The 24,440-nt window shown below is 39.5% G+C and overlaps 1 protein-coding gene across 3 annotated transcripts in view; it reads left to right on the top strand.

Moving 5' to 3' along the window:
* The window catches only part of gtf2ird1 (GTF2I repeat domain containing 1), a 49,221-nt gene extending 24,781 nt beyond the window's left edge, over nt 1-24,440 (top strand). Inside the window, exons 8-27 of one of the 3 annotated variants that reach the window (XM_036142778.1) lie at nt 1,153-1,236; nt 2,862-3,045; nt 4,970-4,995; nt 5,510-5,630; nt 7,284-7,327; nt 8,530-8,610; nt 9,880-10,032; nt 13,653-13,706; nt 13,789-13,869; nt 16,046-16,229; nt 16,364-16,425; nt 19,223-19,291; nt 19,389-19,656; nt 19,742-19,770; nt 20,461-20,508; nt 20,594-20,671; nt 21,868-22,060; nt 22,390-22,427; nt 22,507-22,616; nt 24,110-24,440. In XM_036142778.1, the coding sequence (XP_035998671.1) occupies nt 1,153-1,236; nt 2,862-3,045; nt 4,970-4,995; nt 5,510-5,630; nt 7,284-7,327; nt 8,530-8,610; nt 9,880-10,032; nt 13,653-13,706; nt 13,789-13,869; nt 16,046-16,229; nt 16,364-16,425; nt 19,223-19,291; nt 19,389-19,656; nt 19,742-19,770; nt 20,461-20,508; nt 20,594-20,671; nt 21,868-22,060; nt 22,390-22,427; nt 22,507-22,616; nt 24,110-24,178 (1,976 nt within the window). In that variant the 3' untranslated portion in view covers nt 24,179-24,440. Of the gene's footprint in view, nt 1-1,152; nt 1,237-2,861; nt 3,046-4,969; nt 4,996-5,503; nt 5,631-7,283; nt 7,328-8,529; nt 8,611-9,879; nt 10,033-13,652; nt 13,707-13,788; nt 13,870-16,045; nt 16,230-16,363; nt 16,426-19,222; nt 19,292-19,388; nt 19,657-19,741; nt 19,771-20,460; nt 20,509-20,593; nt 20,672-21,867; nt 22,061-22,341; nt 22,428-22,506; nt 22,617-24,109 lie in introns of those variants that run through there. The other 2 variants (XM_036142777.1, XM_036142779.1) reach the window with 2 other exon arrangements.

Raw genomic sequence — 24,440 nt, 5'->3', positions numbered from 1 at the left:
ACACTGCATTTGACGCTCTGACATTCATAATTTAATGATCGGAGAAAGCATGTTGCAAAAGATTTTCTGGGATGTGTCAGCACTGCAAAAACGGAACCAAAATTAAGTAAATTTTTCTTGAAATTAGTGCATTTTTCTTGATTTCAGCAGGTAAATAAGACTATTTGCCTATGGGATAAGATTTTTGCACTTAAAGTAGGAACAATTCATCTCCATCATCATTTTTCAAGTGCAGAATATCTAATTATCTTATTTTAGGGGTAGAACTACTAATCGCATTGGCAAATAATCTTATTTACCAGCTCAAATCAATGAAAAATGTACTACTTACTTTTAGTTCCCTTTTTGCAGTGAGAAAAGCGCCGTCTCTTTCAAACAGGACCAAGACTCGCGCTGGAGATGCGCATTACGGTTTATTTCACCGGCTTCAGGCTCGGCGTCTGTATTTGTTAACATTCTGGTCACAGAATTGGTCCGTTTTTTTTAGGAATTTATGAAAACAAAACCCCACATTGCTATGCACTGCAAAAACAGAACTAAAAATAAGTTAAATTTTCTTGAAATGAGTGTGTTTGCCTTTGATTTGAGCAGGTACACAACATGATCTGCCAATGGAATGAGTATTTTGACTCCTAAAATAAGATAATTAGATATTCTGCCCTCTAAATAAGATGATGGAGATGAGTTGTTCTTATTTTAAGTGCAAAAATCTTATTCCATTGGCAAATCGTCTTATTTACCTGCTCAAATCAAGAAAAAATGCACTATTTTCAAGAAAATTTGACTTATTTTTTCTTTCGTTTTTGCAGTGTGGGTCTGCTGGTGTTGCAGGCCAGATGTCTCTAGTTTAGATAGCAGAGGTTAGCTGTAAGTAAAAAAAATCCTGTGTATTTGAGTGGATTTACAGACTCAGTTGCCACACATTGTTCCTGCAAGCCGTCGTCCACCTGTGTTCGGTAACTGAGCCGCCCGGCTGTAATCCTTTAAGAAGATTGCTCAGGTTTACCACTGAGCGAGAGGAAACGCTTGATTCCAGATATTTCTCTGACTTTCTGTGGTAATAAACCTCATCTGAAGGTTTCCTTTGTGTTAACCCTCAAATAACCAAAAATAGTGCTTGTTGAGCATTAAGAGGATTTTCTTCTCCTGCAGAAAAATGGGACTCGTTTATCCGTGAAACGGAAGACATCAACACTTTGAGAGAGTGCGTTCAGATCCTGTTCAACAGCCGATACGGTAAGAAACCGTCACGTCATTTTGAAAAGGGAACTAAAAGGAGGTACCACGTTCTTGAAATGGGTCTATTTGTCCTTGATGTGAGCAGATAAACAAGATGATCTGTATTTTGGCTCTGAAATAAGATAATTAGATATAATGCTACTGAAATAAGATGATGTAGATGAGTTGTTCTCATTTTAAGTGCAAAAATCTCATTCCATTGGCAGATCATTTAAACTTGCAGCTCAGATCAAGGGCAAATACACTCATTTCTAGAAAATTTTACTTACTTTTAGTTCCCTTTTTGTAGTGTTCTTGCTCTTTGAACACAAGTTGGTATCACAGATCCTACACACTGCAAAAACGGATCTAAAACAAGTAAAATGTTCTTAAAATTAATGTTTTTGTCCTAGATTTGAGCAGGTAAATGATATTATCTGCCAATGGAATGAGTATCTTGACCCCTAAAATAAGATAATTAGATATAATGCACTTGAAATAAGAAGATGGAGATGCGTTGTTCCTGTTTTAAGTGCAAAAATCTTATTCCATTGGCAGATGACCTTATGTACCTGCTCAAATCAATGACAGATACACTAATTTTAAGAAAATATTACTTATTTTTAGTTCAGCTTTTGCAGTGCAGTTAGTAAGTTTCTCTGCATAGTTGGGCGTTTGTCGATGGTTTGGGGCTTTGTGCTTCGTTTGATCATCAATTCCTTCCCTGTTTCATTAAAACAAAGGTTTGTATTCTTCACATAGGGAAAAATGTCACATTTGTCTTTATTAATTAGCAGATTTGGATTAGTGTGAAGAAAAATGTTTCTGAAACATTTAGGAGGTGTCCTCCTTCTTTGGTTTACCACATTTTAACACTCCAGTCCGTTTCAGGAGTTGTTCTGTTTGTGAGATGGCAACAGGCGCACTGAACAATTAAAAAAAGGACAATTTTACTTCTTTTTTTGGCTTGAATTAAGGTTTGCAAAATAAATGCTCACAGTTGGCTGGTTGTGGTTTAAAGAAACCGTCTTTAGTTTAATACAAACCTGTCCGGATTTGACAGGCTGGTAAGAAATAGTTGAAATAGAGCAGCGCTGAACTTAGTGTGGTGTTGCTTCAGGATTTATCGAAGGACTAAAAATAAGTAATATATTCTTAGAATTAGTGTATCTGTCCTTGATCTAAGCAGGTAAATAAAATGATCTGCCAATGGAATAAGACTTTGGCATTAAAAATAGGAACAACTCATCTCCATCATCTTATTTCAAGTGCAGGATATCTAATTATCTTATTTTAGGGGTAAAAATACTCATTCCGTTGGCAAATAATCTTATTTACCTGCTCAAATCAAGGGCAAATACATTAATTTCAAGAAAATTGTACTTATTTTTAGTTCTCTTTTTGCAGTGTAATGGTAATAGGGGGAAATGGATGAGCGATGCGAGGAGTGATACGGTCCTTCAACAAGGACGCTGTAATTTAAGTCTGGTGGAGACGCGTCCATCGAAATGGACTGTGGACCAAAAATCAACCCGGGTCCCTATTTTAAAGAAAGGAAACGTGTGGCATTAAAATTTAAATGATGCCTCCTAAAAGAACCATTTGAGTTAAAGCACTTTTTTTTTTTTTTGCTCTGTCTTCAGCGGAGGCGCTTGGTCTCGATCACATGGTGCCTGTCCCCTACCGCAAAATCGCCTGCGATCCGGGCGCCGTGGAGATCATCGGCATCCCAGATCAGATCCCCTTCAAGAGGCCGTGCACGTACGGCGTGCCCAAGCTCAAACGCATCCTGGACGAGCGCCACGGCATCAGATTCATCATCAAACGGTAATCAAGGCGGCGAGAGATTCCTTAAAGGAAGAGTGTTCATTCACGCAGCCAAGAAACGTTTGGTTTGTGTGGTTTTAAACAACGTGTGCTTGTAAGTTTTTAGTAAAGATCATCTCCCTGCCTCCAGCCGTCTGTCCCACTGACTGACTAAATCATTTCTGTCCCCAGCGACTCACCAGCACGCCGCACTAATGGCTGCTCTTCCTCCCATTTGTTCAGGCTGATTTAAATGAGCCGCCATGCCTTGTTTGAGATAACGCATCTTTTTACCAGTCCTGCAGGCAGCTCATTAGTGTTAATATAATTAGCAAAGATTGAGAATGTGATTAATTCACTATTATGTTACATTCCCATTGTCTCCCTCCGTGAGACGTTTCAGCCCCGGTGTGTCTCTGCCCAAAACAAATGAGCACCAATGCATGGTTCAGTAAACCGAAACCGAAGTTTTCTTCTCGTTTAATGCCGCGGGTCTAGATGGTGAAACACGGATCACTCTCTCAGCTTTAGTTCAGCTTTCTGAGCAGCTTCAGGAATCCACAGCTGCCTGTTCACACATGGAGGTCACTGAGCAGAGCAGCTCCACGTTTACAGCGTCCATTCTGTCACTGTGGACACCATGACAACAAGGATGGAGGGATGAACGGATGGATGAATGATGAACGGATAGATGGATGGATGAACGGATAGATGCATGGATGGATAGATGGATGATGGAGGGATGAATGGATAGACGAATGGATGGATAGATGCATGGATGAATGATGGATGATGGATGGATGAACGGATAGATGGATGGATGGATGGATAGATGATGAACGGATGGATTAAGGAACGAATAGATGGATGGATGGATGGTTGGTTGGATGAACGGATAGATGGATGGATGGATGGATAGATGGATGGACGGATAGATGGATGAACGGATAGATGGATGGATGGATGGATAGATGGATGGACGGATAGATGGATGAACGGATAGACGGATGGATGGATGGATGGACGGACGGACGGACGGATAGATGGATGGATGAACGGATAGATGGATGGATGAACGGATAGATGGATGGATGAACGGATAGATGATGAACGGATGGATTAAAGAACGAATAGATGGATAGATGGATGGATGAACGGATAGATGGATGGATGAACGGATAGATGATGAACGGATGGATTAAGGAACGAATAGATGGATGGATGAATGGATGAACGGATAGATGGTTGGATGGACGGATAGATGGTTGGATGGATGGATGGACGAATGGATGGATGGATGAACAGATAGACTGATGGATGGATGGACGGACGGATGGATGGATGAACGGATAGATGATGAACGGATGGATTAAGGAATGAATAGATGGATGGATGGTTGGTTGGATGGACGGATAGATGGTTGGATGGACGGATAGATGGATGGATGGATGGATAGATGATGAACGGATGGATTGATGGATGGATGGATGGATGGATAAATGGTCCCTTTAAGACGATACGGCCTTTGGTCACATGACTCCACCCCATCCAATCTGGAACAAGGAGCCAAAGAGACCGGGAGGTTGAGGAAGAGGAGGAAATTTAAAATGTTGAAGCAGCGGAGGTAGAGGCTCGATACATCAGGATATTGCTTTTATGCCATATCGCCCATCTCAAGATGGAGGGATGGAGGGACGGATGGAGGGATGAGGATGTAGCTGAGAGGTTCAGGAGTATACTTTACTTTATATTTATCCTAATAATCAGGTTGTTTCAGCTGTAAGGAGAAAACGTGATTGTTGTGAGACGGATTGCTGTAACAGCAGTTAACGACTTCCTGCTCCACACGCCTGGATGTTTACCTGAGAACATTTTAACGTTTGTTCGTCCTGAGAACTCAAACAGAAACTCTGACTAACGGCCTGCTTCTCTTTCTCTGTTGCAGAATGTTCGATGAGAGGATTTTCACGGGTAAGGCCGTCATCGACTCTGTTTTTTTTTTTTTTGTTTTAACGCCGTTCTCCCTAAAACCTTTTATTTGGTTCCTCATTACTTGAAACGCTGCTAATCCGTCTCCATGACTCCTTGAAATTAGTACTACTAATAACAGCTGAACATGTAGAGGGAATTATTTCCACCACGGCAAAGTTTCTGCAGAACATTTCAGCCTTTTTTTTTTCTACTCATTTCTTTTGTGTGCCATGAATGCAATGCCCTTAAAACGATCAATGTTACCTTGTTTACTCAAACGTTACACTTCAGTAAAGGAGCATTGGCGGCGGGTTTTGACAGCTTTCCATGACGAAATAAAGCCGGACGATACATTTTGAACACTTCTCCTTGTCTTTGCGGTTAATCAAAGCAGAGGAGAGCAGAAAAGGCTGTCGGGTTTTTTTTTATTTACACGTCTGCCCCCCTAACCTGCCCTGTGCTAATGGGATGCTTTGCTTGTTTGTCCTCTGTGTCCTGTTTGTCGAAGCTGCAGGCAAGATTGCCAAGGAGGAGGGCAAGCTTGACCCGGGCTCCACGCCTGAAGACGGCTTCTCCGACTGCCTGGGAATCCCCCCCACCGCCGCCGAGCTGCTCAGCAACGCTCACAGCAGCAGGTTGGCTCTGAGCCCGCAGAGAATCTCTGTGAACGATACCGGCTTAGCCTCAGCGTGGGAGCAGCTGCTAGCTTTTACACTGCAAAAACAGAACTAAAAATAAGTAAAATGTTCTTAAAATTAGTGTATTTGTCTTTGATTTGAGCAGGTAAATCAGACTATTTGCCAATGGAATAATATTTTTGCACTTAAAACAGGAACAATTCATCTCCATCATCCTTTTTCAAGTGCAGGATGTCTAATTATCTTATTTTCGGGGTCAAAATACTCATTCCATTGGCATGTAGTCTTATTTAGCTGCTCAAATCGAGCATCTGCTTCTTGGACCGAGGAAAGAAAGATCAAGTTCACTTTTAGTTCTTCTAATTCTAATTCTTTTAGTTCTACTAATTTACAGATAAAGAAAGGAAAAAGCTAGTTAGGTTTACTTTTCTGAGATTTCACGCATATGTGCTCACATGTTCATGTGCAGATACAACTACGCTCTGGGGCACAGCTTATTATAATATAATAAGAAGGGTTATTATATGATATTATATTTTATATTATATTTAAAAGAAAAAAATGGTTGGGGAAACTTGGGTTTAAGGACCCGTTCCACACCATGTAGCATCTTTAGTTGTGTTGGAAAGATTCTGGAAAACCGCAAAAGCTTTCCGGTCATTTTCCAAGGAGTTTACTTCCCACAATGAGAAACGCTCGATTGAAAAGTCAAACATTGTTATAAGGTAAAAACTTATGATATTCTTAACCACAAGAAAGTGTTTTATTTTTATTAATATTACACTGCAAAAAGGGAACTAAAAAGCCAGTAAAATTTTCTTGAAATTGGTGTATTTTTCCTTGATTTGAGCAGCTAAATAAGACTATTTGCCAATGGAGTTTGTATTTTAACCCCTAAAATAAGATAATTAGGAATTCTGCTCTTGAAATAAGATGAGAGTGATGAATTGTTTCTATTTTATTTTATTCCATTTGCAAATAGTCTTATTTACCTTCTCAAATCAAAGAAAATACACTAACTTCAAGACATTTTTACTAATTTTTAGTTCACTTTTTGCAGTGTAACTTCATTTGCTTATACAGCTAATGATTGTAGTGACATGGAGCTAAACCAGGGACAGCAGGTAGATGATGAGTACTGGAAAAACGGAGGGTCCATGAAGGGGCCTTCAGTTTAGCCCCGCCCCCGACGGTAAAACAGGCCAGCTTGTAGTGACATCATAGCTGAAGGAGCTCTGCAGTGACACTGAAAACATCTCATTAAAAAAAACTGCAGCATTAAATGAGAATATCATCATAAGTTTTTACTTTCTAACAATGTTTGACTTTTCAATGTCTAATTTTTACAATGCCAAATCTCTTTTTCTGTGTCATTGCGAGTGACTTTTCAACGTTTCATTTCTCAATGTTTGATTTTACTAATGCTAAAGTCAGCGTCGCTGCAATCTGCCGCTGTTTTAGCTCCATACGCCTGTTTTAGACCGCGGCGACTCTGTACAGACGATCGCTGCATAGTCGCTACACCACAGAGTGAAAGTTTGTTGACGACGGCCAGAAAAGCCGCACCGAGGGCCGTTTGCTGAACTTGTCATCAGAGTTTAGTTGTTGTAGAATAAACACTGATGTTTTCGTCTCTCCTTCCCTTCACAGATCAACAAGCACCTGTGTGAGTCCGCAGGCTGACCCGGAAGCAGGTACTGGCCCTATAAGAAAAAGTAATTACTTTAGATCAGGGATGGGCTAAATCAAGCGGAGCATTATGGCGAAAGCTGTTTGCTCCACTTGTGAAAGCAAAATCTGTCGAGCTCTATTTGGCAATAAGATATCAATTCTTATTGCCACATTGCTAGACAGGACACTAGGGAAAAAAAAAAAAAAAGATCAGGGATGGGCAACTTCCATGATAAAGAGGGCCACATTTTTTTCAGCACGACCATTGGAGGGCCATATGACCATGCACTTCAAATAATTGGATATGAAAGACGCTACAAATTATTCTCAATAAGAACAAATTTTAGATGAATTTATATCTGTATGTTTACTGCACCAACATATAACTATTTTCTGCATATAAATGCATTTTAATATGTCCTTAAGCAAAAGACAAACCGTTTGCTTTAAAAAAAATTGCAAAAAAGGAATTTAAACTCCTCCATATCAATGCATTCAGGAGCATGGATCATTTCAAATTTACAAGGAAAGAGGCATAAAACGGCACAGAACTTAACTCAAACAATAATGTGTCTATCCAGAAACTGTGGGCTTTCTTACAATACTGAATGCTCTATAATTGTTTTTCTGTTATTTTTTGATTATGCACATCTGTTAGCTTTTTATTCTGAAAAATCTAATGTCCCATGCTCCTGAATGCACCATAGCTTTCTGACGCTCACGAATGCATCACACTGGTCTGTGAACGCGGTGCTGCACGTTTGATCTTACGCTTAAGACAAAGCTTTGCAGTTTCAAAACTTACGTCGGCTCTCACGGTTTATTGTTGTGTGTAAATGACAAGAGACCAAAAAAAAAATTCCCCATGTCCGTACTTCTTCCCATTTTGTCTGAAAAATGTGACTTTCTCGTCAAGTTTTCCCTTTATTCCACTGCTAGTGGCCATGGCTCTTGACTTTCTTCCTCGCTGTTGCAAAGCGGCCCATGCCCGCTATTGTTTGGGTACGGCCCCCTATCGGTCAAAAGTATAATTACAAGTTTTTTTTTTTGTTTTTTTTTAATCATTATTAAATTATTATTGATCTATTCGCGGGCCGCACTAAGTGATGACAAGAGCCGTGTGCGGCCCCCGGGCCGCCAGTTGCCCATCCCTGCTTTAGATCGTAAAGTTGAAGGAAGGGCTGTCTTTGTCGATCTTTAATCACGGCTGATTTGAATCGCGCAGGTCCGTCAGGAGACGGCGTTCCCCTGAGGAGGATCAAAACGGAGCCTCCGGACGGGGAAATCATCCAGGTCACCGTGCCCGGTAAGATCCTCAGGGCTCCCCTGACTTCTGTATCACGCTCCAGCTCTCCACCCTCCACCCAGGCCCAGAAATCATTCCTCACCTCTTCTGAAAGCCCGCTGGTCGACTATCTGAGAGCCTTACATACAACAAATCTTTATTTTATTTGAAACAACAACAACTTTACAGCAGCAGTCTGGGTTTGCATTACCAGGACCTTCCTTCTCTTCCTGAGCTGGATTACAATGAACATTAGGAAACACTGAAGTCATTTTTATTGTTTTATTTAAGTTTTTAAGTCTCCCAGGGAACAGTTAACCTGTTGATCTGAAGAATAATCCCAGTTTTTATAAAGCAACTGTGCGACGTCAGCGCCAAAATGCAGCATTTCCAACGACTTTTTGTACGATTGGTCTCATTATTTGACCGCATGAACCCACAGAATAAATATAAGTGGTCCTATGCGTTAAAAAGTGTCCCTGCTACTGTGCTTTTTATTATTATTACACTTTTATTTGACCAGGAAGTGGTTAAAAACCTCCTTTTCCAGAGAGTCCAGGCCGAGATAGGCAGCGGCAGCACGATAAAGCTACATAGTCCAAGAACCTAGAATACATTTAAAAGATAAGAAAACCATGTACACACAGTGAAATTAAAATGTCCTCAGTATCAAACTAAAAGTTAATTTCCTGTCATTCTGCAGCATGTTCCTCGTTCAGAGCCACAAATGTTGCCTGGCCTTTTGGAAAAAGACAACTTTTAATTTTTGATAAAGATCTACTGAAGGAAATATGTTGTCATCATTAAAGAAAACACCCTTTTATGTCTATTTTGAGGTTTAAAAAAAAGAGGATGGATGGGATGTTGATATTTGTGGATAATGATGTAAAAAAAAAAACAGTTTCCAACATAATGAAAAAATATTGATTTAAAATTAAGTATTACTGGCACTTTAAGCATCATTTTGTTGTGAAAATTAAAAGCAATTATTCCAAGAAAAAAAACTGCTACAACCGGCATTTATTGTCATTATTACATTTATATACCATAGTAAAAATATAACTTGTAGCCAAAGTTATTAAGAGCCTCAGGTTGTCTAAACCAACTAAACGCACCAACACGAGATCAAAGAGCTTTATTTTACTTTATTTCTGTGCTCTTTATTAAATAAGACGTTTACAAGACATCAAGAAGATGCTGGATCTCTTCAGGCAGGATTCCCGTTTATCAGAAAAACGCCTCAGGATGATATTTTTAATTAATTTTTATTATTATTTTTGTTTTTTGCAGAGGCCGGCACTAGTGGGGAGGAGCCAGCCGAGTCTCTGGCCGAGCCGCTCCCAGCCGCTCCGTGTCCGACCACGGCCTCGCCCGCCGCTCCCTCCGCAGCCCCTGCTCCCCCGGCTCCTCCTGCCCCCCTCCACCCAAAGGAAAGCCTCTCAGGTACTCTCCTCCTCCTCTCCAGGCAGCTCCTCCCAGCAGCCGCCGCTCCTCCTGGCCTCCTTTAGGTAGCAGAACGAAGCACGTATGAACCCAGATTCTCTACATCCTGCTGCTCCCTCCCTGTAACTAAACCTCCTCAGTCACTAGTGACCTTAAGAATAGCCCTACCCCTGATTTATCCTCCCGTAGCCCCCCCCCCCCTCCCTGAAGAGCACCATGCATCATCTAGTCTCCACCGTGAGTCGCTGTTAAACCTGAACCTCAGCAATTAAAGGTGGTGCATCGTGCCTTTTGCAGGTTAAACTCCTAAATCTCTGTCCTCAACTCACAAGTGGCTTCTCCCCTGAAACTTTTAGCTAGATTAACCTCACCGAGAACATTTGAGTACACTCAGCTGGGGGGGGGGTTGGGGTTGCGTCTCTGGCTCCAGACCGTTTGAGAGCACCCACATATAATCACTGGTGTTTAAACGCAGAGGAGACGGCTCTGCCTTACATCAGGGCGTCCTAAAAGTGAACACACCCCGGCTAAGATGGCAGCACTGCAAAAAGAGAACTAAAAATAAGTAAAATGTTCTTAAAATGTGTGTTTTTGTCCTAGATTTGAGCAGATAAATAATATTATCTGCCAATGGAATGAGTATTTTGACCCCTAAAATAAGATATTTAGACATCCTGCACTTGAAATAAGATGATGGAGATGAGTTGTTCCTATTTTAAGTGCAAACATCTTATTCCATTGGCAGATAATATTATTTACCTGCTCAAATCAAGGACAGATGCACTCATTTTAAGAAAATTTTACTTATTTTTAGTTTCGTTTTTGCAGTGCAACTATCTATCCATGGTTATCTGCACTGCACAATTGAGCTAAAAGTAAGTAAAATGTTCTTGAAATAAATGCATTTTTCCTTAATTTGAGCAGGTAAATAAGATTATTTGCCAATTGAATACGATTTTTGCACTTAAAATAAGAACAGTTCATCTCCATCATCTTATTTCAAGTGCAGGACGTCTATCTTATTTCAGGGGTAAAAATATTCATTCCATTGGCATATAGTCTTATTTAGCTGCTCAAATCAAGGAGAAATACATTTATTTCAAGAAAATCTTACTTACTTTTAGTTCCCCTTTTTGCAGTGTGTGTCGCTATATTACACACGTAAGAGTCAGCAAAGTGCTCCACAGGTAAAATAGAATGATAAGATCATGGAATAAAATTTTTGCACTTAAAATAAGAACAATTCATCTCCATCATCTTATTTCTAGTGCAGGATATCTAATTATCTTATTTTAGGGGTTAAAACACTCATTCCATTGGCGAATAGTCTTATTTAGCTGCTCAAATCGAGGAAACATATACTCATTTAAATAAAATTTTACCTGCTTTTAGTTCCCTTTTTTGCAATGTAGACATAAATCTAAAAGGAAAATTTATGTGCAGAAAAACGTTCTAATCTGGAAAGTTTTTGTCGGTGAAAAATCTGGCAGAAACGTCGAAGCCAGAGGCGTGGAGCGCGGGCCGAGTCTAAATCTTTTCTGTAAATCTTTGTACTTTAGTAACGAGTCTACTCAAAGGGGTCTTGGTTATAGCTTTCATTGCTTAACAGAGGTGATTATTCTTTTTGGTTCATTTGATTGTTCTTTCTTTAAGTTTTCTTTTCTTTCACAATTTACCAGTAAAGGAAGAAAAATGAAGGTAAGAGCTGAAATCGTTAAAGCAGTGTTTTTTTTTTAATTATTATTATTTCTATAAATCCAGGTTACAGTTTATTATCTGATTTTAATTAAGCCCCAATTGCCTCCTGTTGTATGTAGATGATATTAAGTTTGACTATATTTAGGCAGATTCTGGTAAATTTAGTTAATTTGGATGGGTTTTCTAATTTCATTTTGTTTTTTTGATTGTATGACCTGGAAAAAAAGAGTAATAACATAAACACTTTCATATATTTCTACTATGTTTATAATTGTGTATAAAAACCTAAAATATTTTACACCTGTTCATCACTATTTAATTATAAGAAAGCTATTTCCCCTCTCTGTTATTGGAAAGATAAAAACAGACTATTTTTTTTATTTGATTATATTTTTTTAATTATTGTGAAGTTTTGTCCTGGAGCTCATGAAGTACTTTTCCACAGATTTTTATGGTTTAAACTCCTTTTTAGCAGCTTGTTCTACTTCTTTCACGTCTTTTAGGATCATTTGAGGGTTTTTTTTTTTTTTTTGTTGGTGCGATGGCCCACATGGTTTATTTTTACGTTTACTGGAATATTTACCGTTCTGTCTCAGAACATAAGAAACAAACAGGTTTTTGAGATGTTGTTACCAAATTTGGTTTCCGTTGGATCAAAAGCAAGTTTTTTTTTTCATGGTCGGCGTATTTAATCCTTGAATAAATTGAATAAGTTGGTGTGTATGTGTGAAAGCGGGCAGGTTAGATCTAAAAGGTAAATCAGTATTAGCCAGCAGGCGCCTTATCAGCGTGTATTAATTTATACCGTCATACAAATGTAAGCCTTTTACCACCCGGCTGGTTGTAGTTAAGTCAGAACTAGTTGGTAAGAAACCCCTCCACACTCCAAATATCACTGCTAAAAGAGACATTCTGCTGAATGTGAACTATGTCAAGAGTAAAATATGATCCTCACCACTAAAACTCAATTAAATTTTATTTATATAGCACCAATTCATGATACATGTCATCTCAAGGCACTTTCCATAGTCAAATTTAATCAAATCCTCCAGGTTCACTGCAAAAACAGACTAAACTAAACTAAAAATACGTTAAAATTAGTGTATTTGTCCTTGATTTGAGCAGGTAAATAAAACAACCTGCCAATGGAATAAGATTTTTGCACTTAAATAGGAAAAACTCATCTCCATCAACTTATTTCAAGTGCATTATATCTGATTATCTTATTTTAAGGGTAAAATTACTCTTTCTATAGGCAGATAATCTTATTTACCTGCTCAAATCAAGACAATTTTACTACTTAGTTCTGTTTTTGCAGTGTTGGTGAGAAAGTTTCCTCTCTAAGGAAACCCAGCAGGTTGCATCAAGTCTCTCCAAGCAGCATTCACTCCTCCTGAAAGAGCGTAGAGCCACAGTGGACAGTCGTCTGCATTGTTGATGGCTTTGCAGCAATCCCTCATACTGAGCATGCATGAAGCGACAGTGGAGAGGAAAACTCCCCTTTAACAGGGAGGAGAACCTCCAGCAGAACCAGAACCAGGCTCAGTGTGAACGCTCATCTGCCTCCACCCACTGGGGCTTAGAGAAAGAAAATAGTTTCTTAGTGTCAAGCAAAATGCATATTTTAACATATCTAACCTTTTTTACCAGAATGTGCATTTCTCACAGCAAACGAAATTACAAATTTCTGAACGCACTTTAACATCAGAATGAAAATTCTTGTTCTAAATAACCCGACACGGTGAATAATCAGGTTATAACACGCTGTCAGATGCATGGATTCAGCTTTTTCTGATTACAAACGTCTCTCTGTGGCCGAGTCTGAACGCAGCTCTTCTCGCTGTAACTTTACAAACGTCTCTGCAACCGGAGACGCTGCAGAAGCTGGACGTTCCTCACGCTTCTCTCTCTGCGTCTTGCAGCTGAAGCTTTGTCCCCCAGCGGAGCTTCTCAGAGCGTCAGGAGATCCACAGAAGGTAGGTGTCTCACGCCGTCCTGCTGGAGTGATGGGGTGTGGGGGGGTGGAGACCATGTCCATGACTTCCTGTCTTTGCTCAGCGTCCAGTCTGGTGGAGGACATCGGTGAAATGATCCTTCAGCTCCGGAGACAAGTGGAGAGCCTCTTCAGCATCAAGTACGGTAAGCGAGCAAATGTACTTCTGAGCTGGATTATTTTTATTGTGAAGCAAACGGCAAATAGGACAAAGTTTTCACCCCCCAGCCCCCAGCACCTCCAGCAGCCGGTGGCTTTGGATCAGTCGCCACATCCGCACCGCAAAACAGGAACTAAAACTAATTAAAATAATCTGGAAATTAGTGTTTTTGTCCTTGATTTGCGCAGGGAAGTAAGATTATCTGCCATTGGAATAAGTATTTGACCCCTAAAATAAGATGATTAGATAAACGGCACCTGAAATAAGACGATGGAGATGAGTTGTTCCTATTCTAAGTGCAGAAATTGTGTTTACCTGCCCAGATTAAGCACAGATAAAATAATTTTCAGAATATTCTGCTTACTTTTAGGTCCCTTTTTGCAGAAGAAATATTGAATTCAAACTCAACCCTTTATCAAAACTAGAAGTTTTTAAAAAAAATTAAAAAGAACGCATGCGCTCTGAACTCTGTGAAGGGGGCGGAGCTTCCTGGGTCTGCATTGTGATTGGTTGGGAGGATGTAATGACTGTAATATTAACCTACATGGCTAGAATGCAAAAGGAAGGAAAACTTTTATTCTATTGAACTTTTTACTGACACTTTTGTTCCATCATCGATATACGTCTGTAGATCGATAAATATTGATATTGAATTATCGTCCAGCCCTATTTCTTCATGACCTTGACCACCTGTTGCTCTTCTAAAGCAACTTAAAGCTTCATCACAGCGTCGCTGAACACGTCAGACTTGGAGAGGCTGAACTTAAATTACTACTTTGTAACAGAGCCTCACGATAAAGCCTGTTGCATGCAGGGAAACGGCGACGATACCAGACCATCGTAAAACTGTGACTTGGTCATGTTTTAAACCAATGGTCCCCAGTCCTGGTCCTCGAGGACCGGTGTCCCTGCAGGTTTTACATGTGTCCCTGATCCAACACACCTGACTTACTTCCCCAGTGTGCTGTCAAGTTCTCCACACTGCAAAAACTGAACTAAAAATAAGTAAAATGTTCTTTAAAATGAATGTATTTGTCCTTGATTTGAGCACATAAATAAGATGATCTGCCAATGGAATAAGATTTTTGCACTTAAAATAGGAACAACTCATCTCAATCATCTTATTTCAAGTGCAGGATGTCTAGTTATCTTATTTTAGGGGTCAAAATACTAATTCCATTGGCAGATAATCTTATTTAGATGCTTAAATCAAGGATAAATATACTAACTTTAAGAACATTTTACTACTTTTAGATCCGTTTTTGCAGTGTAGGTGTTTATCATCTCCACACTGCAAAAACGGAACTAAAAATAAGTAAAATGTTCTTAAAATCAGTGTATTTGTCCTTGATTTGTGCAGGTAAATAAGATTATCTGCCAATAGAATAAGATATTTTCACTTAAAATAGGAACTATTCATTTCCATCAACTTATTTTCAAGTACATTATATCTAATTATCTTTTTTTAGGGGTCAAAATACTAATTCCATTGGCAGATAATCTTATTTAGATGCTTAAATCAAGGATAAATATACTAACTTTAAGAACATTTTACTACTTTTAGATCCGTTTTTGCAGTATAGGTGTTTATCATCTCCACACTGCAAAAACGGAACTAAAAATAAGTAAAATGTTCTTTAAAATGAGTGTATTTGTCCTTGATTTGTGCAGGTAAATAAGATTATCTGCCAATAGAATAAGATATTTGCACTTAAAATAGGAACAAGTCATCTCAATCATCTTATTTCAAGTGCAGGATGTCTAAATATCTTATTTTAGGGGTCAAAATACTAATTCCATTGGCAGATCATCTTATTTATCTGCACAAATCAAGGACAAATACACTAACTTTAAGAACATTTTACCTATTTTTAGATTTGTTTTTGCAGTGCAGAGTCCTCCTAATGACCTCATTATTTGACTCAGGTGTTTTGAAGCAGAGTAACAAATAAACGTTGCAGGACACCGACCCTCGAGGACCAGGATTGGGGACCACTGTTTTAAACACTTAGTGGTTTGATATAGTTTACTTTCCTGAATCCATTTGTTTTATTAATAAAACATGTTTTTCTTTCAGCAACACGCTTGTTGAAAATGTCGTTTTTTGTCTCATAAAAAAAAGCGCACAACATTTCAATGCTTCCTGTTTCTTGCGCCCCCAGCCGAAGCGCTGGGTCTCCCTGAACCCGCCAAGGTGCCGTACTCCAAGTTCCAGATGTACCCGGAGGACCTGTACGTCACGGGGCTGCCGGAGGGCATCTCCCTGCGCAGGCCCAACTGTTTCGGAGCCGCCAAGCTGCGCAAGATCCTGGCTGTCAGCGCTCAGGTCCAGTTCGTCATCAAGAGGTTAGAGAACGCATCCAGGAACGACGTTTCTCTCTCTGTTCGTTTCTACAGAGGCGCGCTGCTCCTTCTGCAGACACGTTTACTGCATAATCAGGTTTACATGGTGGTGAATTCCCCCCGTCTCTCTTCCTCAGGCCGGAGCTTTTAGCAGAACAAGTTAAACAAGAGATGCCTTCCATGCCCGTCTGTGACGCAGGTACGTCTCCCCCTGGTCACCCATAATGATGGCAGTCTGTTAAGCATTTCTAATTATTTACTTTAAGCTTTCATCCAGGGCGGCTTGAGCTCTTTAGCAACAATAAGGCGTTTGTAGCGGACACTCATACGTCCACACTGCAAAAACAGAACTAAAAATAAGTAATATTTTCTTTAAAATGAGTGTATCTGTCCTTGATTGGAGCGGGTAAATAAGATAATCTGCCAGTGAAATAAAATTTTTGCACTTAAAACAGGAACAAGTCATCTCCATCATCTTATTTCAAGTGCAGTTTATCTAATTATCTTAGTTTAGGGGTCAAAATACTCATTCCATTAGCAGATAATATTTATTTACCTGCTCAAATCTAGGACAAAAACATACATTTTAAGAACATTTTACCTGCTTTTAGATCCGTTTTTGCAGTGCAGATCTTCATCTGAGACTCCTCTACAAAGGTATCTACCAAATATATATAACAGAATTCCACTTTTTCAGTTTCAAGAATAAACTCCAAATTTTAAAAACTTGGATTTTATTCAATCTAAACATGTAGAACTTCTCAGTTGCTTGTTGTGGTGACACCAAACTGGCTGCAGGTGTAACCGAGATGTTGTAGTTACAATTTATTGTGTTTATTTCCTTTTTTACAGCAAAAAAAAAAAGTTTTGAATGTAAACATCTGTTTTTTTTAGGCCAAATTTATTTTGTGGGCATTTAAACTAATTTCAGGCCCAGAATAATTTATTTACGCTCAGATTTTCACATCCACATCGTCCTCCAGGACCTTTATGTTGGTTAATAACAAGATCATCAGTTCAGGCATCTTACAAGTTGAGGAATGCCTTAAAAAGTATGAATATGAATTTTTTTGGGTGGAAATAGACTTAAGTCAGGCTTAAGAGGTTTAGCTGCAGGTTGCAACATCCTGTGATTTTTTATAGCTTTGCAGTTTATTCTCAGAGATTTCCTCCATTTGGAAGCTCCTAACGCAGCTTTAGGGAGGAGCCGCTATAATTTAAACTATTATTAATATATGATAGCAGTACAAATGAAAATTTTTGCTATACAAAATGTTTATATATTTTAAAATATATATTTTTATGTATATATATATATATTAGGGCTGGGCAACGATTAAAATATTTAATCGCGATTAATCGCACTGATTAATCGCGATTAATCGCATTGTATTTACAAACTCCAAGAATGAATTCAAAAGTAGTGTAAAGAGCACTTTTATTTTAATGTTCTGCTGCCATATGAACAAAAGTGTTGTAACATTTGTAGCACTTATTTTATACTGGATATTTTCAACCCATCTATTGAATTTAGTGCACTGTTGATCTTTTCTTCATAAGAGAACAGCAAGCACTGCAGCCAAAATTTGGCCTTTTTTGACCTGCTGTATATTAGCCAGTCCCTAAGCTTGATGTATCATGAAACTGTTGACCTTTTGGGTTTTGGGTTTTTTATTTTATTATTACAATTAAATAATAATAATAATAATAATAACAATAATGTTATGTTCAGTGTTTTTTTGCTAATCCACCTCTTATATATTTCAATCCTTATGTAATTTTGTCTGTGTTGTGTGCACCTGCCTGTTGCTTTAATCCTATAAATTTCCCCGTCGTGGGATAAAAAAAGGATTAGCTAATGTTATGTTATCTTAAATAACACTTTTTAATATATGTACTGGGTTCTTTCAAGGTCTTAATTACATGTTATGTGTGGGCTCCAGTAACATCCATCCATCCATCCATCCATCCATCCACTGATCTACCTGGATGTTCCCTGGAGGACTGAAACGCCTCAGTCAGAGACATCAGTCTGTGGGTCTGTCGGGGCAGTGAGAGAAGTTTCGTCTCCTCTCTCCGTTTCTGGGGCTCGACGTTTTCATGTTTTTTCACGTGCTTAGATACATTTGTTGTGTTTCCACTGAAATGAACCGGCTTTTTACAAAACATACAGCTTGATTTCATTTACGGTATTAAAATAAAGCCAAACGGTGCTACTTCCTCTGTTCATGTTTTTCCGCTGCTGCGGTCTCTCTCAGCTGTTTGTGTATTAAGTTTGTGTGAGAACTGAGTGGGCGGGCCAGGCTGAGCCTGCGTGCTGATTGGCTGGCGCCGCTGAGCCATGTACGAGAGGGGAGGGGGAGCGGGAGAGTGCTGCCGTGACAGCGCGCTGCAGTCAGCACGCGTGCTGACTGACACTGACTGAAAGCATGTGAGCAACATGCGTTAATGCGATAAAATAAATATCGCCGTTAATAGTCTACTGAATTAACGCGAAATTAACGCGTTAACTTGCCCAGCCCTAATATATATATATATATATATATATATATATATATATATATATATATATATATATATATATATATATATATATATATATATATATATATATATATTTAATATTTTAAATTTTTAAATTTTTGTACTGCTATCATTTTAATGATATTAATAAGTTTGTAGAGGTCATCAAAGGTCAGTGAACATCTGTTCATGCTGAAACTGTGAATTTCATGTAAGTTATAAGTTGCTAATATATAAATATGAATTATTTAATTTTACCCTGGAAAAAAATCATAGCGGCACAAACGAAAATTTTTGCTGCACAAACGTTTGACACCAATTTTGTCTGATTTGAAGAAGGTTGGGGAGGGGGGACAACTTCACTCTAGTAGCTTTATAATAAAAATGGAATAATGGAAGGAAATCCTTTTAACCTCTAATAAAGCTTCTTTAGGGAGACAACAAAAACCAAAACGTTCCTGTTTTTCCCTCAGAGCCAGAGCCTAAGGACGCGACACCGGTAGAGGACACAGCAGCTCTGTCCAAGAGACCTGGATTCTCGGGTATGTCACACGTCTGACCGTCAGTCACACATCTGGAGCCGCTTTAAAGGCGAATTAAGCCAGCGAAGCACGGCCGTCCTCCGTCTCTTTTCCCCAGAGTGCATGGAGTCCAAGCTGTCCCGCATCGACCTGGCCAACACGCTGCGGGAGCAGGTCCAGGATCTGTTCAACAGGAAGTACGGGGAGGCGTTGGGCATCAAGTACCCCGTCCAAGTGCCTTACAAGAGGATCAAGAACAACCCGGACTCGGTCATCATCGAGGGCCTCCCGCCCGGCATCCCCTTCAGGAAGCCCTGCACCTTCGGCTCGCAGAACCTGGAGAGGATCCTGGCGGTCGCCGACAAGATCAGCTTCACCATCACCAGGTGGGAACCGCACGCCTGCAGCGTCTGAGGCGCCGCATGTTGGTCAGACTTTAACGCTGTTCTTCTCATCACTTTGTCTCTTCAGACCATTTCAAGGACTTATTCCCAAACCAGGTATTCCCCGACTTTCCGCCTAGAACCCGTTTATCACACTGCAAAAAGAGAACTAAAAATAAGTAAAGTTGTCTTGAAATTAATGTATTTGCCCTTGATTTGAGCAGGTAAATAAGATTATTTGCCAATGGAATGAGTATTTTTACCCCTAAAATGAGATAATTAGACATCCTGCACTAGAAATAAGATGATGGAGATGAATGGTTCTTATTTTAGGTGCAAAAATCTTATTCCATTGGCAAATAGTCTTATTTACCTGCTCAAATCAAGGGAAAATACATTAATTTAAAAAAAAATTACTTAGTTGTAATTCTATTTTTGCAGTATACTACCATTTCCTAGACTTTTTTTCACTGCAAAAATGGATCTAAAAACAAGTAAAATGTTCTTAAAATTTGTGTTTTGTCCTAGATTTGAGCAGGTAAATGATATTATCTGCCAATGGAATGAGTAATTTTACCCCTAAAATAAGATAATTAGATATCCTGCACTTGAAATAAAATGATGGAGATGAATTATTCCTATCATAAGTGCAAAAATCTTATTCCATTGGCATTTAGTCTTATTTACCTGCTCAAACCAAGAAAAAATACTTTCATTTCAAGAAAATTTCTCTTATTTATAGTTCTATTTTTGCAGTGCAGGCAGGACTTTGGGCACCAGGCTAACGTCTTTATTTTCTTTCACCAGCACCTCGTCGAGTCACTTTACTAAAGAAGGCCTACGCCTCGATAAGCGGTGAGGAGGAGATCTTTGTTCCCACTGCTCTGCACTGCAGCGTTTATCCATTCGGTGTTCTCACTTTCTGCCTGTCTGCCGACAGACGAGGACGACATCAACCGCATGGGCGAGAAAGTGGTCCTCCGAGAGCAAGTCAAAGAGCTTTTCAACAAGAAATACGGTAACAGGGTTAATTCCTCACAACGAGCTCCGGGTGTTTAGAACGATGATTGGTCTGCTGGTGGTAAAAGTAGAATGGGAGGCAGATCCTTTAGCTATCAGGCTCCTCTCCTGTGGAACCAACTCCCTGTTTTGGTCCGTGAGGCAGACACCCCGTCTACTTTTAAGACTAATCTTAAAACTTTCCTTTGTAACAAAGCTTATAGTTAGAGTTGCTCATGTTACCCTGAGCTACCTCTATAGTTATGCTGCTATAGGCTTAGGCTGCTGGTGGACATCAGGGTCTATTTCTCTCTCTCTGCTGAGTTCTCCTACTGCTCTCCAATCTGCATTGTTTTTTGTTATTTACATTTTTAGCTTTTTGTTCTGTCACATTTCTCTTCATAGAAGGTACACCTGGTCTGGTGTTCTGTTAGCTCGCTACAAAAACAAACTAAAAATAAGTAAAACTTTCTTGAAATGAGTGTATTTTTCCTTGATTTGAGCAGGTAAATAAGATGATCTGCCGGTGGAAAAAGTAATTTTACCCCTAAAATAAGATAATTAGTTATAATGCACTTGAAATAAGTTGATGGAGATTAGTTCTTCCTGTTTTAAGTGCAAAAATCTTATTCCATTGGCAGATGATCTTATTTACCTGCTCAAACAAAGTACAAATACACTCATTTCAAGAACATTTTAACTTATTTTTAGTTTAGTTTAGTTTTGCAGTGCTGTGACATCATCCAGGGGAGACAGATCATCCTCTATTACCATCTACCATAGAAAGTACTCCTGGGTCAGGTCTTCTGTGCTTTCTGTGTCTCTGCTCTGTCTTCTCTAAGCCCCAGTGGGTGGAGGCAGATGAGCGTTCATACTGAGCCTGGTTCTGGTTCTGCTGGAGGTTCTCCTCCCTGTTAAAGGGGAGTTTTCCTCTCCACTGTCGCTTCATGCATGCTCAGTATGAGGGATTGCTGCAAAGCCATCAACAATGCAGACGACTGTCCACTGTGGCTCTACGCTCTTTCAGGAGGAGTGAATGCTGCTTGGAGAGACTTGATGCAACCTGCTGGGTTTCCTTAGAGAGGAAACTTTCTCACCAACCTGGAGGATCTGATGGAGTCTGACTTTGGAAAAAGCCCTGAGATGATGTTTCATTAATTGGCGCTATATAAATAAAGTTGAATTGAATTGATTTTTGTTGTTTCTGCGCTGCAGGCGAGGCGCTGGGCTTGGACCGCTCCGTCGTCGTGCCCTACAAGCTGATCCGCGGCAGTCCGGAGTCCGTGGAAGTCAGCGGGCTTCCAGACGACGTCCCCCTCCGAAACCCAAACACCTACGACATCGTGTGCCTGGAGAAAATCCTCCAAGCTGCGGATCAAGTGACGTTCACCATCAAGAGTCAGCTGCAGTGAGTGCAGAGCCGCCTGGAAGGTGTCAGCGCTTTGGGCTGAGGGGGAATTTAAAGCTCCTGATGGCTTATTTTCTGCTCCGCATTTAAACCCACCCTTTGATATGTCACAAAGCGTACCCTTTTTCAACAGAAATAATACAGAAATATATAAATAAAACAAAGCAAAGTCTGTTTTGACATCAAAGCACCTCATTTAAGATGAAAGAAAAAGGAGAAAATGTTTAAATAATCCAGATTTCAGTCTTTTTTTTTTTTTTTTTTTTTGTGTAACTTTGAAGTGTCAGAAAGTAACCTGCCGTCTGATGTGAACCTTCTACTTCTCCCAGGCCTTTTGCAGAAATCTGCAGCCAGGCTTGTAATACAGGTATGAACCGTTTTAGCTTGCATTTGTCAGATGAAAATGAAAGAAAAGAAGCTAAAACCGTCTGCTTTGGCGTCCTCAGCGGGAACAGACGCCTCGACTAACCGACGGAAACGCAAGAGAGTCCAGGAGAGCAGCCGCATACCCGCCTCCTCTGACCTGGGGATATCAGCCAATCAGATTCCAGTTATGGTACTTTAACGCCCTTTTCTCTGTAATTAACCTCTCAGTAATAAGTCAGCCATCTGCTGAATATGAACTGGTAGTAATTCAGATGTAGGATTTATAGTAGTTATAAGAATTGTTTCCCACTTTTAATGTGACACACACACACACGTCCTACAACAATTTAACGGAAAAACAAGCAGATCTAAGAGGGAAAAGGTATTAATTATTATTTTTTTCATCTCTACAGCAGATCCGATGAGCCTGAATTTACGTTCAGCTGTAATAAATTCAATCTGCTGGACATTTATTCGTTTGCATGTTAGCTAAATGGTCACATCGAACAAAGGTGTCGGCTCAGGATTTTGGTGCACCGGTTCTTTTCTGTACACTGCAAAAAGGAATCTAAAAGCAAGTAAAATTTTATTGAAATTAGTATATTTTTTCCTCGAGTTGAGCAGCTAAATAAGACAATTTGCCAATGGAATGAGTGTTTTAACCCCTAAAATAAGATAATTAGATAAACTGCACTTGAAATAATATGATGGAGATGAACTGTTCTTATTTTAAGTGCAAAAATCTTATTCCATTGGCAAATATCTTAATTACCTGCTCAAATCAAGGAAAAATACAAAAATTTTAAGAAAATATTACTTCAGTTCCCTTTTCGCAGTGCAAGTCCTGAACAAATGCTGCGATACAAAAGAAACTAAGTTAGTAAAATTGTCTTGAAATAAGTGCATTTGTCCTTAATTTGAGCAAATAAATAAGCTGATCTGCCAATGGAATGAGTATTTAGCACTTAAAATGGGAACAACTCATCTCTATCATCTTATTTCAAGTGCAGTTTATCTAATTATCTAATTTTAGGGGTCAAAATACTCATTCCACTGGCAGATAATCTTATTTACCCGCTCAAATTGAGGACAAATACACTAATTTTAAGAACATTTTCCTTATTTTTAGTTCTGTTTTTGCAGCGTGCAAAGCATTTCCCATCTATGAACGCCCACGTTCTGATTGGCAGCAGGTTTTATTGATGACGGTGAGGACGTTCCTGATGTTTAACGATCACAACCAGGAGGTGTCGGGGTTTTTATTCACCATCAGTTACGTTCAGCAGCGTATTTAAGCCTCAGTCGACGAGGCCTCGTCCATTTCTACCTGAAGTAAAGCTGCTACACTGTGAAAACGGAACTCAAAGTAGGTAAAATCCTCTTGAAATTAATGTATTTTTCATTGATTTGAGCAGCTAAATCAGACTATTTGCCAATGGAATAAGATTTTTGCACTTAAAATGAGAATTATTCATCTCCATCATCTTATTTTAAGTGCAGGATGTCTAATTATCTTATTTTAGGGGTAGAAATTCTCATTCCTTTGGCAAATAGTCTTATGTAGCTGCTCAAATCCATGAAAAATATACTAATTTTAAGAAAATTTTACTTACTTTGAGGTTCCCTTTTTGCAGTGTATAAGCGCTGCTGACGTCTGACCGTCCTTCCTTCCTGTCCCCGCAGCAGTGGCCCATGTACATGGTGGACTACAGCGGCGTCAACGTCCAGGTTCCCGGGAAGGTCCATTACTGAGGGACACGGCCGGACCGCAGCAAAGGGATCCGCGGAGGAGTCCGTCTCTCCTCCTCACAGGACACTAAGACTCAGCCAGAGGAAGGAGGCGCGCCGATCTCTGCAGGACGATTTTTTTTAATAAAAGCTGCAGGTTCGACTCCGAATGAGAGGAACGGGGGAATGTATGTGCGTCAGAAAGCTTGGCTTGTTTTGCTTTCAAAACACGAGTTATTTTACTTTTTTTTTTTTTTTTTTAAAGCTGGAAACGTCACTAACATGT

This window comes from Fundulus heteroclitus, chromosome 11 (assembly GCF_011125445.2).
Source record: "Fundulus heteroclitus isolate FHET01 chromosome 11, MU-UCD_Fhet_4.1, whole genome shotgun sequence".
NCBI lineage: Eukaryota > Metazoa > Chordata > Actinopteri > Cyprinodontiformes > Fundulidae > Fundulus > Fundulus heteroclitus.
The sequence above is the reverse complement of the archived record's forward strand: the minus strand, read 5'-3'. Positions and strand labels throughout refer to the sequence as shown.